General features: G+C 38.3%; 1 protein-coding gene across 1 annotated transcript in view; it reads right to left on the bottom strand.

The window, feature by feature from the left end:
* ANO3 (anoctamin 3) overlaps nt 1-17,190 on the bottom strand; it is a 453,610-nt gene that overhangs the window by 102,179 nt on the left and 334,241 nt on the right. The window contains exons 8-11 of the mRNA XM_010831780.1: nt 9,182-9,313; nt 8,514-8,620; nt 5,640-5,695; nt 1,701-1,822 (exon numbers count right to left, since the gene is read on the bottom strand). Of these exons, the coding sequence (XP_010830082.1) occupies nt 1,701-1,822; nt 5,640-5,695; nt 8,514-8,620; nt 9,182-9,313 (417 nt within the window). The remainder of the gene's footprint in view (nt 1-1,700; nt 1,823-5,639; nt 5,696-8,513; nt 8,621-9,181; nt 9,314-17,190) is intronic.

Raw genomic sequence — 17,190 nt, 5'->3', positions numbered from 1 at the left:
AAAAGAGACACTGATGTATAGAACAGGCTTATGGACTCTGTGGGAGAGGGAGAGGGTGGGAAGATTTGGGAGAATGGCATTGAAACATGTGAAATGTCATGTATGAAACGAGATGCCAGTCCAGGTTCAATGCATGATGCTGGATGCTTGGGGCTGGTGCACTGGGACGACCCAGAGGGATGGTATGGGGAGGGAGGAGGGAGGAGGGTTCAGGATGGGGAACACATGTATAATTTTTTTTAAATTAAAATTGAATAAAAAAAATTAAAAAAAAAAAAAAAAGAATATGCCTGTCAATGCAAGAAGACACAAGAAACACAGGTTTAGTCCCCGGGTCAGGAAGATCCCCTTGGAGAAGGAAATCACAACCCACTCCAGTATTCTTGCCAGGATAATTCCATAGACAGAGGAACCTGGTGGACTGCATTCCATGGAGTCAAAAAGAGTCGGGCACGACTGAGCCCCTGAGCACACATGCACACCAGTACGCGGACGCTTCATCATCATCTCGTGGCTCTCCTGACCCTATTACATGTCTGTATGTTAAATTCTTTTATTAAACTATCTTCAAACTCTCCCTTTATTCTGTCCATTCTATCCATTTCCTATTAGGACAATGATACGGTTTTGAGTTATTCTTGATATTTATAATTCATGAACATCTCATCAACACATATAATCTTATAATATGAATGCTATTTAAAAATTTTATCCTATAAATATTTCTAGTTAGCTGGGGATGTAAGTCTCTTTAATATATATTTCCTGATTTTTAAAAATAAGAACAAATCATCTTCCATCAAAATAAAATAAATTGTGAATATAATACTATTTCAAGACCAATTCAAGTTGTGAGCAGTTACTCACTAGGCTATACCTCCTGGAATAAAATAGACACTCATTAAATCTTCGTTGAAAGATAAATATATGCAGAGATGCTATGCTGGCCACCTTTCTATTTGTTCTCAGATCTATTTTCTGCCTGTCCTTCTTTCACTGGGAAGTAGATCATACAGATTCCCTTGTAAATTGCTGCTAAGTCACACTAGGAGGTACTGAAAGTCTCAGAGGTGGAAGGATGGGAGGAGCTTGTATCTTATCTCCTCTCCTGGCCGTTCTCAGGGCTCTCCCCAGAGCAGCCATAATTTGTTGTGAATTGTGTGTATGCTCAGTCATGTCTGACTGTTTATGAGTTGGTGGACTACAGCCCATCGGGTTCCTCTGCTCACAGAATTTTCCTGCAAGAATACTGGAGTGGGTTGTCATGCCCTCCTCCCTGGGATCTTCCCAATCTAGGGATCGTATTGTGTCTCCAGTGTCTCCTGCATTGGCAGGCAGATTCTTTACCACTGAGCCACCTATAATTCTCTGTGGCTTGACTCTCAACACTTCACATCTCTGCAGACAGTCCTCATCATCAATAGCAAAGCTCCTACCAAAGGGTTCAGGTATTAAGCTCTGAAACACACTTCATCCCATTTTTCCTCCAGCATTAAGTGTCGTTAGCATTTGTCTGCTGTTTTTAATTTCCCTAAATTGTTTCTTTTATTGAAAAGATGCATAGTGGCCTTTTTTTCCCCTTGTTCAACCCTGAATGATACAGATGATTTGGTGGGTAAAGAAAATAATTCCAAATCTAAGACAATGCTGAGAAAACAGCATTATATGTATTCCATTATTGATCTATCCCCAAGACCTACCTGATTAAATCCAGGGGCTGATGCTTGTACCACATTCCCCAGCGTGCCCAGCGTTCATATAATAGATGTCTGTTATTCTGAGGTCCGTGGGTTTTGATGGGTTGGTTACTTTTATAGGCTCCCTGAAACAAATAAGATAAAATGAGTTGATACACATTCTTTTAGTGAAATGTGAATTACTAGGAATTGCTTTTGCTTTTTTTTTTTCTTACAGAATAATTTAAAAACTTATTGGAAGCTTCAGGATTATAAACATAAACCCATCACTGGAGTGATGCAGTAAATGCATTTATATATCTATCTTTTATTGAAAATATTCTGATAGTTCTTTAAAACTTTTCTTAAATTCCTTTTTTAACCCAATGAAATACCTTTTACTTAAATTAGACTTTAGGTTTGTTTGAAACCTAAGGTCTTTTAATAAACACAATGTCTTCATCATCGAGAGAAATTGCTTTAATCTTTAGTTCAGAAATTGAGTCTTATTCTGCTTTGATAAGCTATCCACTCCCAGAAAATATTTACTTCATTAATAGAAGCTAATGAAAAGAGTAAATGTTCATTAAATAAGTGCTCCCCATCTAAAAGAATCACTACACTGTACACATGAAATTAATATAATATTATAAATCAGCTGTATTTTAATTAAAAGTGTTTAAAGTAAAAGAGATATAAGTCACCAGTTTTAGCCATGTTTTTAAATTCTAGAATTTGTAAAACTTACTTTAGATAAGATATTCCAAAAATGGAATTGTGTTTTAAAATTCTTTATATCGCCTCTCAAAAATCTGTCATATGCAGTTTCAGAAACATAGATTATATCTGTCTTTTAGAAGAAAGTGTTCTCTGAAGCCTGAACTGCTCTGCTTCTATAATAAAAAAGGACAATAGATATAATAATTTTATTTTCTGAATCAAAACTTAGACACAGAACTTAATGAAGTTCCTCTGCTCACTTCAATGTGTGATTCTACTTTTATGACATGTTTGATGAAAATTTAAAGCAAGTCATGTTTCAGTTACCTCACTTAGATTATGAGGATAATAAATATTGATGATATATCAATATAGAAGAGGTTTTGTGAGGACCCACTTCGCGTATAGCTATAAAATGTCAGGCACATAAGAAGTACAAAATCACTGTTAATTAATTTTATAGATGTTTGCGATACTCTGGCAGTTGAACAGTGCCAAACTAACATCTCCTAGACAATCAGGGCTGTGAGATCCTATGAAGAAAAAATGGCACCTGATTCATGGTCTGCAGGTGCCTCAAGGCTGAAATGAGAAGTTCATATGGATTTTGCTTCTGTTTTTCTCACTTCTGGGTTTTCCTGATAGCTCAATTGGTAAAGAATCTGCCTGCAATGCTGGAGACCTGGGTTCGATCCCTGGGATAGGAAGATCCCCTGGAGAAGGAAACAGCTATTCACTCCAATGTTCAGGCCTGGAGAATTCCCTGGACTGTATAGTCCATGGGGTCGCAAAGAGTCAGACACGACTGAGCTACTTTCACTTTTCACTATCACTTCTAACAAAATAAATTAATCAGGTAAAAGCAGACGTACAGTTAGTGTGCAGTCTCAAAGTTTCTTCCCTAAGGGAACCCAAGGTGCTTAAAGATTGGAAGCTAAGTAGATGGGAGGAAAGATCAAGATGCTTAAGACATCCACTTGAGAAAAGTTTGTTCTTTTGAAATTGGCCTACCCATTAAGATAGCTTGCCCTGAGATGGGAAGGTAACTCAAAATCTCAGGTTTCTTTAAATCATTCCTGATAATCCTTCTAAAATACATGACTTTCCTTGCCAGCCTCAATGGTCAGATGTAGGCATTTCCTGGATTTAAGATGCTAACCTTCAGAATCTCTAGTACATCATTGTCTGACTTCTACTCATTAATCTCAATGAACCACAAGTTCTGGGATGACAGTGACATGAGAAGCACTGCAAGAGAAAACGGATCAAAGTGCAGACTCCTGCTCAACCATGTATTTTCATCCCTTTTCACAGGACTATGTACACTCCTTGATCCATACCTTTTCCATGATCAGTCCCCTCATTCAGCCAACACACTTTTCTTGTCTCCACTACTCGTAATTGGTGGGATTATCAATTCTACCTATATTTTAGGCAGTCTTTCTCATATATATACTCCTCTCCTTCCCTTTCTTCATTATTGTGCCAAATTTCCCTGGAAATGTCTCTTTCTCCCCTCTTGCTATTGTCTTTTTTGTAAGCAAAAAATAAATCTCAACTGCGGAGGTCTAAAACTGTGAGTGCCCTTATTCAAATTAAAGAGTCCATTGACTCCATTTTCCTCTAAACAAGCTTTGCTTTTCTTTCTTCAAGTAATAGCCTTCAAAATCAGTAGGAGATTCCTGAGTCCATTTTATTGACTTGCCGCTTTATTTTCATTGCCTGTATTTCAACAATATTGTTTTCTGTCATTTTGTATATGTGTACCCATAATTTTGTATATGTGTACCATATATTAGTTTTTCTACAAAATTACAAGAATAAATTGGAAAATGACCATTATTTACAACCTATTCCTGCTGCTGCTGCTGCTGCTGCTAAGTCACTTCAGTCATGTCCGACTCTGTGCGACCCCATAGACAGCAGCCCACCAGGCTCCTCTGTCCACGGGATTCTCTAGGCAAGAATACTGGAGTGGGTTGCCATTTCCTTCTCCAACCTATTCCTAATAGGTTCCAAATTTCACATAAGAAACTGTCAAAAAATAAAAACTGTCAGAACACAGACTACTTAGGTAGACAAAGTATTTAAAATAAGAAAACAAACGATGTGCTGTAGAAGCTCCTGTGGGGACTCACACTCCAAACACTTTACCACTTACTGACTAGGTCATATTGGACATGGTGTTTAATTTCTGAGCCATGTTTCTGTCTCTCTGCAAGGGCAAAATAATATCTCCTCTCCAGGGTTACTGTCAGATGAATGGGAATATTCACGCACAGGACCTGTTGTATGAAACACTCTAACACATTATCTGCTATCATTATTTCTATTCCTAATATCAGTAGGTATACTATAATGAATAGAAGCATTGAAGTCTGGATGCCTAGGTTCAAACCTGCCATTAATACTTAACTTTTCTCAGGCTCAATGGTCTATCTATAAAATAGGGTCAATATTATTGCCCATCTCAAAGGGTTGTTTGCAAGGATTAGATGAGATAGTCCATATAAATAACAGCTCAGTACCAAATAGGAAGTGCTCAATACATTTTACCTTTTATGAGTTATACTAGACTGTAAATTCAGCCTTTAAAACTAGAAGACTGCTGGGCTTTGAAAACACACACATTAAACTCCTAAATACTTTGTTCTTATTTTAAAACGCAAAACTGCCTTAAAAAAGAATATTATGTGTGTGTGTGTGTGTGCGCGCGCATGTGTGTGTGCTGGGGGAGGGAGTTTAAAACTGATTCAGGTGTTGTTTATGTCTCAACAGGCAGAGTCTACCACAACATGACCTACTGAAAACTGGAAGAGGCAATAATCTGGCAGAAAATCAAGTAAATAATGGGGTGTAGGGTTGCGGTTGGAGTTTTCCTTGGGCTTTCAGGTATCCCAAGGCAGTAGGCACAGACCAGAATCTGCCCCGTTTCACAGCTGTGTGAATTCCAAGCTGTGTCAAGCCTGGAGCTCTATGCTGGAACAGTCTGGTCAGAGTGGCTGAGCCATGTCCATGCGTTCCGTCAGAGGCTGGGATTCCTGGTACAGGGCAAACTGCAGAAGGAATATAGAACCAGTGCACAGGCACAGATTATAATGGGGGTCTCAGAAAGGTCCAGGGCCACTCACTTAATTGAACCCTCCTGGAATAAGGCAGGTAGACTTAACTGAAAGAAAATGAGACCAAGCATTGAACAGGAGAAAAAAAAATTTTTTAATGGAAATTGTTCTTTAAAATTACCTCATGTGGGGGAAAAGCTGCTATATATGAGCCATTGTTTATAAGTTTACAGATACCTGGAAAGAGAAGAATAGAACATTAACTGAGTTAGTTTAATTGAAGAATTCCCTCTGAAGCAACATATATAATACTTGGATCAATAAATTAATTTTAAAACAAAATATCCCAAATGACTTCCACAGCTGTACCACCTACAAGCACAGTGACACTGTGAAAGAGACTGAATCTAAGAGTCTAATTGTGTCCTTATAACAATAATAAATGGAGCTTTGCAAGGTGCTAACAGATGGCACTTTGCCATATCATGAAATGTGGGCATTTTTTTACCAACTTATTTGGAGGCAGATGAACCTGGAACAACTTGTTTTTCCTCAAGAAAAAATGTCTCAAAAGGAGACTGCGTATCAAGAAATGTTTAATTCTTTAATGCTGATCCAAAGAGAATAAATAGCAATATGTGACTCTTTTTAAAATTTCTTCTGACCCAATGAGAGTGTAGTGAAATGGACTCTCTCATATCGTTTTGGGAAGACTAGATATTGATAAAACTTTTCTGAGGAGAAATTTTTATTGCAATATCATTTATATTAGTAAAGAATCTGAAGGAGATCAGCCCTGGGATTTCTTTGGAAGGAATGATGCTAAAGCTGAAACTCCAGTACTTTGGCCTCCTCATGCGAAGAGTTGACTCATTGGAAAAGACTCTGATGCTGGGAGGGATTGGGGGCAGGAGGAGAAGGGGACGAGAGAGGATGAGATGGCTGGATGGCATCACTGACCCAATGGACGTGAGTCTGAGTGAACTCCGGGAGTTGGTGATGGACAGGGAGGCCTGGCGTGCTGCGATTCATGGGGTCGCAAAGAGTCAGACACGACTGAGCGACTGATCTGATCTGATCTGATACATCAAAATTAGGGAATTGCTTCATTATTAGCGTTCAAACAATTATATTAGGGCTTGGTAAATGACTGCAGTTTGATGAATGCTTATAACAGAATATTTATAGCTATTTACAATAATGTTTTCAGGCATACTAAGGGCTTGAGAAAATATACATAATGGTAATTTTGAAAAGGACAGAAAATTGTAAACATTGGATGATTCTAATTATGAGGTATATATGTATGTACGTAAATTTAGCACTATTTTGTAACAATGCCAATTTTTAAATTTTATTTTTATACCCTTCTCTGTTTATTGCATGTTTGACAAAGTGCATGAATCATTTAAATGTCAATTTTATCTTTAAAGACTACATAAGCACATAGTGCTATCATTTAGACACATTTGTAGTTTACAGTCTGGATTTCTCTATATTTCTTATTTAGAAAACATCTGATTAACTGTAAAATTTTTAATAAAGATTTAGTGCTTAAATTAATTATTTTGACTGCTAGATAATAAATTAATTATTAATCAGAAGAGAACCAAAATCTGAACATTCCTCTTTGGATGACTTGAAACATAGTTCATTTTACTAATGTGGCATTCTATTTGAATGCAAATTAGTAGATATTAATACAAGTTTCCATTGGCTATCAACTCTTTATTTTTAAAAGTTTTTAGAATGTGACTAACACTATTTCTTCAGCCATCTTTTTCACCCTAACCAATGGCCAGCTCATCTGATACCTGCTGTTTTCTGCTTTGCTCTGTGTAAACTTTGCAATTTTACTTAATTTTCCCTGGTGATACTTTCTCAGTTTTCTGTTGCATCAGACATACTATAGCACAGTGCTAAACATTCAAACAACACAGATGTTTAGAAAGCTAAAGTTAGGTATAATCTCACCTTTCAGAGATAATCTCTAAAATATTTCATATAGAGTCTAGATTTTTTTCATCTGTGTTTAGGAAATGGAATTATATTAGACATAGTTTTGTAATAATTTTTTCAACTTAATAATTGCTTTCAGCTATCTTTCAAAGTCAACAAATAGAGAACTGATACTAATTCTCAATCTCCATCAGTAAAGGGTCTATGTAATATACTTTTTATAATATGTAGAGTATAATAGATGCTGAATACATTTGAGTTGAGTGAATCAAATCACATCATTTTTAATGGATACATTATGTGGATATAACCTAGTGGACAAAGTATCTCCAGTATTAGATGCTGAATACATTTGAGTTGAGTGAATCAAATCACATCATTTTTAATGGATACATTATGTGGATATAACCTAGTGGACAAAGTATCTCCAGTATTAGATGCTGAATACATTTGAGTTGAGTGAATCAAATCACATCATTTTTAATGGATACATTATGTGGATATAACCTAGTGGACAAAGTATCTCCAGTATTAGATGCTGAATACATTTGAGTTGAGTGAATCAAATCACATCATTTTTAATGGATACATTATGTGGATATAACCTAGTGGACAAAGTATCTCCAGTATTAGATGCTGAATACATTTGAGTTGAGTGAATCAAATCACATCATTTTTAATGGATACATTATGTGGATATAACCTAGTGGACAAAGTATCTCCAGTATTACTCTACTGGAGTAGAGTACTCTATTCTATTTTCTGTTTATAAAGCCACAGTGGACAAATATCTACATATATCATTATTCAAGAGTCAGATTTTTTTCTTTGGAAAAAATTTTAAGAAATAAAGTCTATGTTCCAAAGTTTTTGAACATTTCACATTTCAATACATGTTGCCATATGCCCTTAAAAAAGCTTTGTTTTATTTTGTTTTCTTTCATTAAAGGCTGAAAAAAAGAGGGTTGAGAATTTGTTCACTGCATTATATCCTCATATCTAATGCAAGAAGGCAAAGCTTCAGTAGTCAAAAAATACTTCTGAGTGTAATTAGTAAAAGTAAATACCATATTGCATTTTGAATTAGTGTTCTTACCCACTTTTGATATTCCATTTTCATATTTGGTGTGCTGCAGCATGTGATAGACTATTCTGCTTCGAGTAGCATTGCTGAAGAAGGTGTCCTTATTGTTAATTATGAAGCTGGGAAGATTAAGGGGGTTGGTTTTAATATTCAGAGCAGACCACAGAATCTAGCAACAGTTATAAGGTCCTGGGTAGTCATCCATGCATTTTTCCCCTTAAAATGAATGCATGTAAAGTATAGTAAATCAGAAGAGAAACCCTCTTCTTAAAAGAAAATCATTTGGCTACAGTTATAAATAATACAGGGCATTATCAAATATTCATTTTAATATCTTTCAGTTTATAAGGAAGCCTAGATATCCTCATATTTCTTGTTGAGCACGAAACAAAAACAGATTGTCTTTTGCCTCCCATAAATTTTGTACTACCTTAAGCAATGTGGTTCCAAATAGAACACATTAACAATTGATGTCATTCCCCCATACCTGCACTTTCCAAGCGAGGAGCTAGCTTATTTTGTTTTCAGTACTTTAGCGATAAGCAATGTTTCTCCCTTTCCCTTCATGTCCTACTCTCCCAATGCACAAAGAGTTGCATGAAATAAATGTGAGAGCCAATTATGTAAACAGCAAAAGGGTGATTTCAAGAGATGTTGGGAGAAAAGATATGGGAACTCACTGGTGAATCCGTGCACGGCTGAAGGGGCCAGTATAGCAGTCTGACTCCTCCAGGTCTGGGAAAGCTGACTTGTCGAGAACCATTGGGTTTTGGGACATCCATTTTTTGATTCTCCTAAAATATTTTTGCACCCTGGAACAAGGTCACATTTTTTAACTGAATTAAGTTGCATTCCAGAGTCATGAATGTCTACCTTTCACTACCATTCTGAAAAAGAGTTTCCCAAAGACATACATACATCCACACTCATACCCACACACCTGTATTATTTCTGTGCTCACACAAAGGAAATACATTCCAAAACAGACCAAATCTTGCATTTATTTAAATTCCTTCAGGACAACTAGGTTATCCTCATAAGAAAAGTCTTGTGGAAAAATATTAGAAACTCGTTATGTATAAAGATGGCATAGGAAAAAGCATAAAGAATAAAACCAGTGAGATTATTTATTAAAGGTGTTTGTATACATGTATATGTGTGTGTGTGTGCGTGTGTGTGTGTGTGGTTACAGATCACTTTAGAAAATCTACAGCAATGTGGCTCCACAAACATGGAAACTGAAAAGAAAGAAATGGCTCCAACATACTCAACACACTCAGTTTTAGGAGCCATAGGTCCTATGAGACCAGCAAGGATTTTGGAATCAAGAAAAATTGTGTTCAAAGGCAGCTCTGCATTATGGGTGCTGTAGGGACAAGTTATTTAACTTCTTGCCTTGGTTTCTTCACCCATGAAAGTAATCATACTGACATTGCTAGACAGTTGTGAGTTGGTGTTTTACTTTAAACTTGATTATTAACAACAAGTAAAGTTGAGTCAAGGAGCCTTTGTTGTACTTTCAGGACTTTAATGGACAGTTAAATCACCTGAATATCTTGTTAAAATGCAGATGCTAATTCAACAGGCTTGAGTTCTGAGACCCTGCATTTCTAACTAGCTTCTGTGGTGCTCATCCTGCTATCCATGAACTCAGCTATGTTATACTTATAAAAATGTGCTATATTTATACACTATGAGGTCTATCTTTGGCAATTTTTGGCTTCTTCTGTAATAGTAAGTCAAAGTGGCAGGAAAGAATATTTTCCTAGAGAAGTACAATGTCTCATAATATTTGTTTGGTCAACTCTGCTGCTGCTGCTGCTAAGTCGCTTCAGTCGTGTCCGACTCTGTGTGATCCCATAGACGGCCTCCTACCAGGCTCCTCTGTCCCTGGGATTCTCCAAGCAAGAACACTGGAGTGGGTTGCCATATCCTTCTTCAATGCATGAAAGTGAAAAGTGAAAGTGAAGTCGCTCAGTCGTGTCCGACTCTCAGTGACCCCATGGACTGCAGCCTTCCAGGTTCCTCCATCCATGGGATTTTCCAGGCAAGAGTACTGGAGTGGGGTGCCATTGCCTTCTCCATTGGCCAACTCTGCTTAAACTTTAAAAAATTTAGTACAACAATCTGCAGGCAATGATTGTATCTTAGAAATTATTTCACTAAAGTCTATTATGGTAAAAATACCATGCATAATTTGAAACAAACGTCAAGTCTTGATGTTAAACTTTAGCACGTAAAGAGTTTGGACCTTTTCTTTACCAAATAAGGTTATCATTTAGATGCCAAATCTTTTTTTTTTGGTTTTTCAGGGACCAGAGTGTTTCTTTCTAGCCTAAAATAACACATTAAAATTATCTGAAGAGTCTTTTTTGTTTCTTCTTACTACAAAGAAAGTCTCTGAAATCACAAAACATCACCACATTCTAGCCACTTGTGCACAGACACGTGAAAACACTGAGTGTGTTTTAAAGCAACTATTCTAACTTTTCAAATTCAGCCTAGTGAAGAAAACAATGGTATAGAAGCGAGAGGATGAAATTGCCAGTATGGAAACTGAGCCAAACATTTCCAGTCTTTGAGCTTTAGGTCCCTCATCTGTAAAAACAGGAAGTAATTCCATCTGTCCTATTTCATTAGGTGGCTAGGAGGATCAAATAAAAGAGGCATCTGATGACAATTAGAAAACACTGATAAGCTACAGGACTCAAGGGCCTATTATCTCTGACAAAATTAGACAAACGAAATAAAGTGATTTTTAGATCATCATTGACCTTTTAAAGAAAAATAAATCATATTATCAGCTTAGGCTTTTCACACACTTACTGTGAAGGAAAAAATGATGCCTGCTAATGAAATGCAGTCAGTTCAGTTCAGATCAGTTGCTCAATTGTGTCCGACTCTTTGCAACCCCATGAATCGCAGTATGCCAGGCCTCCCTGTCCGTCATCAACTCTCAGAGTCTACCCAAACCCATGTCCATTGAGTTGGTGATGCTAACCAACCATCTCATCTCTGTTGTCCCCTTCTCCTGCCCTCAATCTCACCCAGCATCAGGGTCTTTTCCAATGAGGCAGCTCTTCACATCAGGTGGCCAAAGTATTGGAGTTTCAGCTTCAGCATCAGTCCTTCCAATGAACACACAGGACTGATCTCCTTTAGGATGGGCTGATTGGATCTCCTTGAAGGCCAAGGGACTCTCAAGAGTCTTCTCCAACACCACAGTTCAAAAGCATCAATTCTTTGGTGCTCAGATTTATTTATAGTTCAACTCTCAGATCCATACATGACTACTGGAAAAACCATAGCCTTAACTAGACGGAGTTTTGTTGCCAAAGTAATGTCTCTGCTTTTTAATATGCTATCTAGGTTGGTCATAACTTTCCTTCCAAGGAGTAAGCATCTTTAATTTCATGGCTGCAATCATGATCTCCAACGATTTTGGAGCCCCCCAAAATAAAGTCAGCCACTATTTCCACTGTTTCCCCATCTATTTGCCATGAAGTGATGGGACTGGATGGCATGATCTTAGTTTTCTGAATGTTGAGCTTTAAGCTAACTTTTCACTCTCCTCTTTCACTTTCATCAAGAGGCTCTTTAGTTCTTCTTCACTTTCTGCCTTAAGGGTGGTGTCATCTGCATATCTGAGGTTATTGATATTTCTCCTGGCAATCTTGATTCGAGCTTGTGCTTCCTCCAGCCCAGCGTTTCTCATGATGTACTCTGCATAGAGGTTAAATAAGCAGGGTGATAATATACAGCCTTGACGTACTCCTTTTCCTATTTGGAACCAGTCTGTTGTTCCATGTCCAGTTCTAACTGTTGCTTCCTGACCTGCATACAGGTTTTTCAAGAAGCAGGTCAGGTGGTCTGGTATTTCCATCTCTTTCAGAATTTTCCACAGTTTATTGTGATCCACACAGTCAAAGGCTTTGGCATAGTCAATAAAGCAGAAATAGATGTTTTTCTGGAACTCTCTTGCTTTTTCCATGATCCAGCGGATGTTGGCAATTCAGTCTCTGGTTCCTCTGCCTTTTCTAAAACCAGCTTGAACATCAGGAATTCACAGTTCACGTATTGCTGAAGCCTGGCTTGGAGAATTTTGAGCATTACTTTACTAGTGTGTGAGATGAGTGTAATTGTGTGGTAGTTTGAGCATTCCTTGGCATTGCCTTTCTTTGGGATTGGAATGAAAACTGACCTTTTCCAGTCCTGTGGCCACTGCTGAGTTTTCCAAATTTGCTGACTTATTGACTGCAGCACTTTCACAGCATCATCCTTCAGGATTTGAAAGAGCTCAACCGGAATTCCATCACCTCCACTAGCTTTGTTCATAGTGATACTTCCTAAGGCCCACTTGACTTCACATTCCAGGATGTCTGGCTCTAGATGAGTGATCACACCATTGTGATTATCTGGGTCGTGAAGATCTTTTTTGTATAGTTCTTCTGTGTATTCTTGCCACCTCTTCTTAATATCTTCTGCTTTTGTTAGGTTAATACCACTTCTGTCCTTTATTGAGCCCATCTTTGCATCAAATGTTCCCTTGGCATCTCTAATTTTCTTGAAGAGATCTCTAGTGTTTCCGGTTCTATTGTTTTCCTCTATTTCTTTGCACTGATTGTCAAGGAAGGCTTTCTTATCTCTCTTTGCTGTCTTTGGAATTCTGCATTCAGATGCTTGTATCTTTCCTTTTGTATCTTTCCTTTTCTCCTTTGCTTTTCGATTCTCTTCTTTTCACAGCTATTTGTAAGACCTCCCCAGATCACCATTTTGCATTTTTTTTCTTGGGGATGGTCTTGATTCCTGTCTCCTGTACAATGTCAAAAAATTCCGTCCATAGTTCTTCAGGCACTCTATCAGATCTAGTCCCTTAAATCTATTTCTCACTTCCACTGTATAATCATATTTGATTTTATTTACGTCATACCTGAATAGTCTAGTGGTTTGCCCAACTTTCTTCAATTTAAGTCTGAATTTGGCAATAAGGAGTTCATGATCTGAGCCACAGTCAGCTTCCGGTCTTGTTTTTGCTGACTCTATAGAGCTTCTCCATCTTTGGCTGCAAAGAATATAACCAATCCAATTACAGTGTTGACCATCTGGCGATGTCTATGTGTCAGGACATGTCCAATGCAGTCATGGTTGGATCTGAATCACATGATGTGAAGATCTAGCTTATTACTTAATTTCTTTGATTCTCATTCAGTTTTCTCATCTCTTAATTGAAGGGATATCCTGATAACTAAATAGATAAAGCCTGACCCTACAGTGCAAAGTGAAGACTCAATAAAATTTATGACATTAGTAAGGAAAAGGAATATCACTACTACTTCTACAACCAACACAACCACCCCCAGGCCATCATTGCAATCTAATGTATTATCGACACTCTACCAAACCAGATAATCACAATGGTGTGATCACTCACCTAGAGCCAGTCATCCTGGAATGCGAAGTCAAGTGGGCTTTTGGAAGTATCACTACGAACTAATCTAGGAAAGGTGAGGGACTTCCAGTTGAGCTATTTAAAATCCTAAAAGATGATGCTGTGAAAGTGCTGCACTCAATATGCCAGCAAATTTGGAAAACTCAGCAGTGGCCACAGGACTGGAAAAGGTCAGTTTTCATTCCAATCCCAAAGAAAGGCAACGACAAGGAATGCTCAAACTACTGCACAATTGCACTCATCTCACACACACACTAGCAAATAATGCTCAAAATTATCCAAGCCAGGCTTCAATGATGCATGAACCATGAACTTCCAGATGTTCAAGCTGGATTTAGAAAAAGCAGAGGAACCAGAGGTCAAATAGCCAGCGTCTGTTGGATTATGGAAAAAGCAAGAGAGTTCCAGAAAAACTTCTACTTCTGCTTTATTGACTACACCAAAGCCTTTGACTGTGTGGATCACAACAAAATGTGGAAAGTTCTTAAAGAGATGGAAATACCAGACCACCTGACCTGCCTCCTGAGAAATCTGTATGCAGGTCAACAAGCAACAGTTAGAACTGGACAAGGAAAAACAGACTAGTTCCAAATCAGAAAAGGAGTACATCGAGGCTATATATTGTCACTTTGCTTATTTAACTTATATGTAGAGTACATCATGCAAAATGCCAGGCTCGATGAAGCACAAGCTGGTATCAAGACTGCCACAAGAAATATCAGTAACTTCACATATGCTGATGAAACCACCATTATGGCAGAAAGCGAAGAACTAAAGAGCCTCTTGATGAAAGAGGAGTGGAAAAATTTGGCTTAAAACTCAACAGTCAGAAAACTAAGATCATGGCATCTCATCCCATCACTTCATGGCAAATAGATGGGGAAACAGGGGAAACAGTGAGAGACTTTATTTTCAGTTCAGTATAGTCGCTCAGTCATGTCCAACTCTGTGTGACCCCATGAACTGCAACAAGCCAGGCCTCCCTGTCCATCACCAACTCGGAAGTTCACTCAGACTCACGTCCCTTGAGTCAGTGATGCCATCCAGCCATCTCATCCTCTGTTGTCCCCTTCTCCTCCAGCCCCCAAACCCTCCCAGAGTCAGAGTCTTTTCCAATGAGTCAACTTTTCCCATGAGGTGGCCAAAGTACTGGAGTTTCAGCTTTAGCATCATTCCTCCAGAGAAATCCCAGAGCTGATCTCCCTCAGAATGGACCGGTTGGATTTCCTTGCAGTCCAAGGGACTCTGAAGAGTCTTCTCCAACACCACAGTTCAAAAGCATCAATTCTTTGGCACTCAGCTTTATTTATATATAGTCCAACTCTCACATCCATACATGACCACAGGAAAAACCATAGCCTTGACTAGATGGACTTTTGTTGGCAAAGTAATGTCTCTGCTTTTGAATATGCTATCTAGGTTGGTCATAACTTTCCTTCCAAGGAATAAGCGTCTTTTCATTTCATGGCTGCAGTCACCATCTGCAGTGATTTTGGAGCCCCAAAAAATAAAGTCTGACACTGCTTCCCCATCTATTTCCCATGAAGTGATGGGACCGGATGCCATGATCTTCGTATTCTGAATGTTGAGCTTTAAGCCAACTTTTTCACTCTCCACTTTCACTTTCATCAAGAGGCTTTTGAGTTCCTCTTCACTTTCTGCCATAAGGGTGGTGTCATCTGCATATCTGAGGTTATTGATATTTCTCCCGACAATCTTGATTCCAGCTCGTGTTTCTTCCAGTCCAGCGTTTCTCATGATGTACTCTGCATAGAAGTTAAATAAGCAGGGTGATAATATACAGCCTTGACATACTCCTTTTCCTATTTGGAACCAGTCTGTTGTTCCATGTCCAGTTCTAACCGTTGCTTCCTGACCTGCATACAAGTTTTTCAAGAAGCAGGTCAGGTGGTCTGGTATTCCCATCTCTTGAAGAATTTTCCACAGTTTATTGTGATCCACAGTCAAAGGCTTTGGCATAGTCAATAAAGCAGGAATAGATGTTTTTCTGGAACTCTCTTACTTTTTCCATGATCCAGCAGATGTTGGCAATTTGATCTCTGGTTCCTCTGCCTTTTCTGAAACAAGCTTGAACATTAGGAAGTTCACGGTTCACGTATTGCTGAAGCCTGGCTTGGAGAATTTTGAGCATTACTTTACTAGTGTGTGAGATGAGTGTAATTGTGTGGTAGTTTGAGCATTCCTTGGCATTGCTTTTCTTTGGGATCGGAATGAAAACACCTTTTCCAGTCCTGTGGCCACTGCCGAGTTTTCCAAATTTGCTGGCATATTGAGTGCAGCACTTTCACAGCATCACCTGCCAGGATTTGAAATAGCTCAACTGGAATGCTGTCACCTCCACTAGCTTTGTTTGTAGTGATGCTTTCTAAGGCCCACTTGACTTCACATTCCAGGATGTCTGGCCTAGATAAGTGATCACACCTACGTGATTATCTGGGTCATGAAGATCTTTTTTGTATAGTTCTTCTGTGTATTCTTGCCACCTCTTCTTGATATCTTCTGCTTCTGTTAGGTCCATATCATTTCTGTCCTTTATTGAGCCCATCTTTGCATGAAATGTTCCCTTGGTATCTAATTTTCTTGACGAGATCTCTAGTCTTTCCCATTCTGGTCTTTTCCTCGATTTCTTTGCATTGATCACTGAAGAAGGCTTTCTTATCTCTTCTTGCTATTCTTTGGAACTCTGCATTCAGGTGCTTATATCTTTCCTTTTCTCCTGTGCTTTTCACTTCTCTTCTTTTCACAGCTATTTGTAAGGCCTCCCTAGACAGCCATTTGCTTTTTGGCATTTCTTTTCCATGGGGATGGTCTTGATCCCTGTCTCCTGTACAATGTCACAAACCTCATTCCATAGTTCATCAGGCACTCTATCTATTAGATCTAGCCCTTAAATCTATTTCTCACATCCACTGTATAATCATAAGGGATTTGATTTAGGTCATACCTGAATGGTCTAGTGGTTTTCCCTACTTTCTTCAATTTCAGTCTGAATTTGGTAATAAGGAGTTCATGATCTGAGCCACAGTCAGCTCCTGGTCTTGTTTTTGTTGACTGTATAGAGCTTCTCCATCTTTGGCTGCAAAGAATATAATCAATCTGATTTCGGTGTTGACCATCTGGTGATGTCCATGTGTAGAGTCTTCTCTTGTGTTGTTGGAAGAGGGTGTTTGCTATGACCAGTGCATTTTCTTGGCAAAACTCTATTAGTCTTTGCCCTGC

This window comes from Bison bison, unplaced genomic scaffold, assembly GCF_000754665.1.
Source record: "Bison bison bison isolate TAMUID 2011002044 unplaced genomic scaffold, Bison_UMD1.0 scf7180017864531, whole genome shotgun sequence".
Classification (NCBI taxonomy): domain Eukaryota; kingdom Metazoa; phylum Chordata; class Mammalia; order Artiodactyla; family Bovidae; genus Bison; species Bison bison.
The sequence above is the reverse complement of the archived record's forward strand: the minus strand, read 5'-3'. Positions and strand labels throughout refer to the sequence as shown.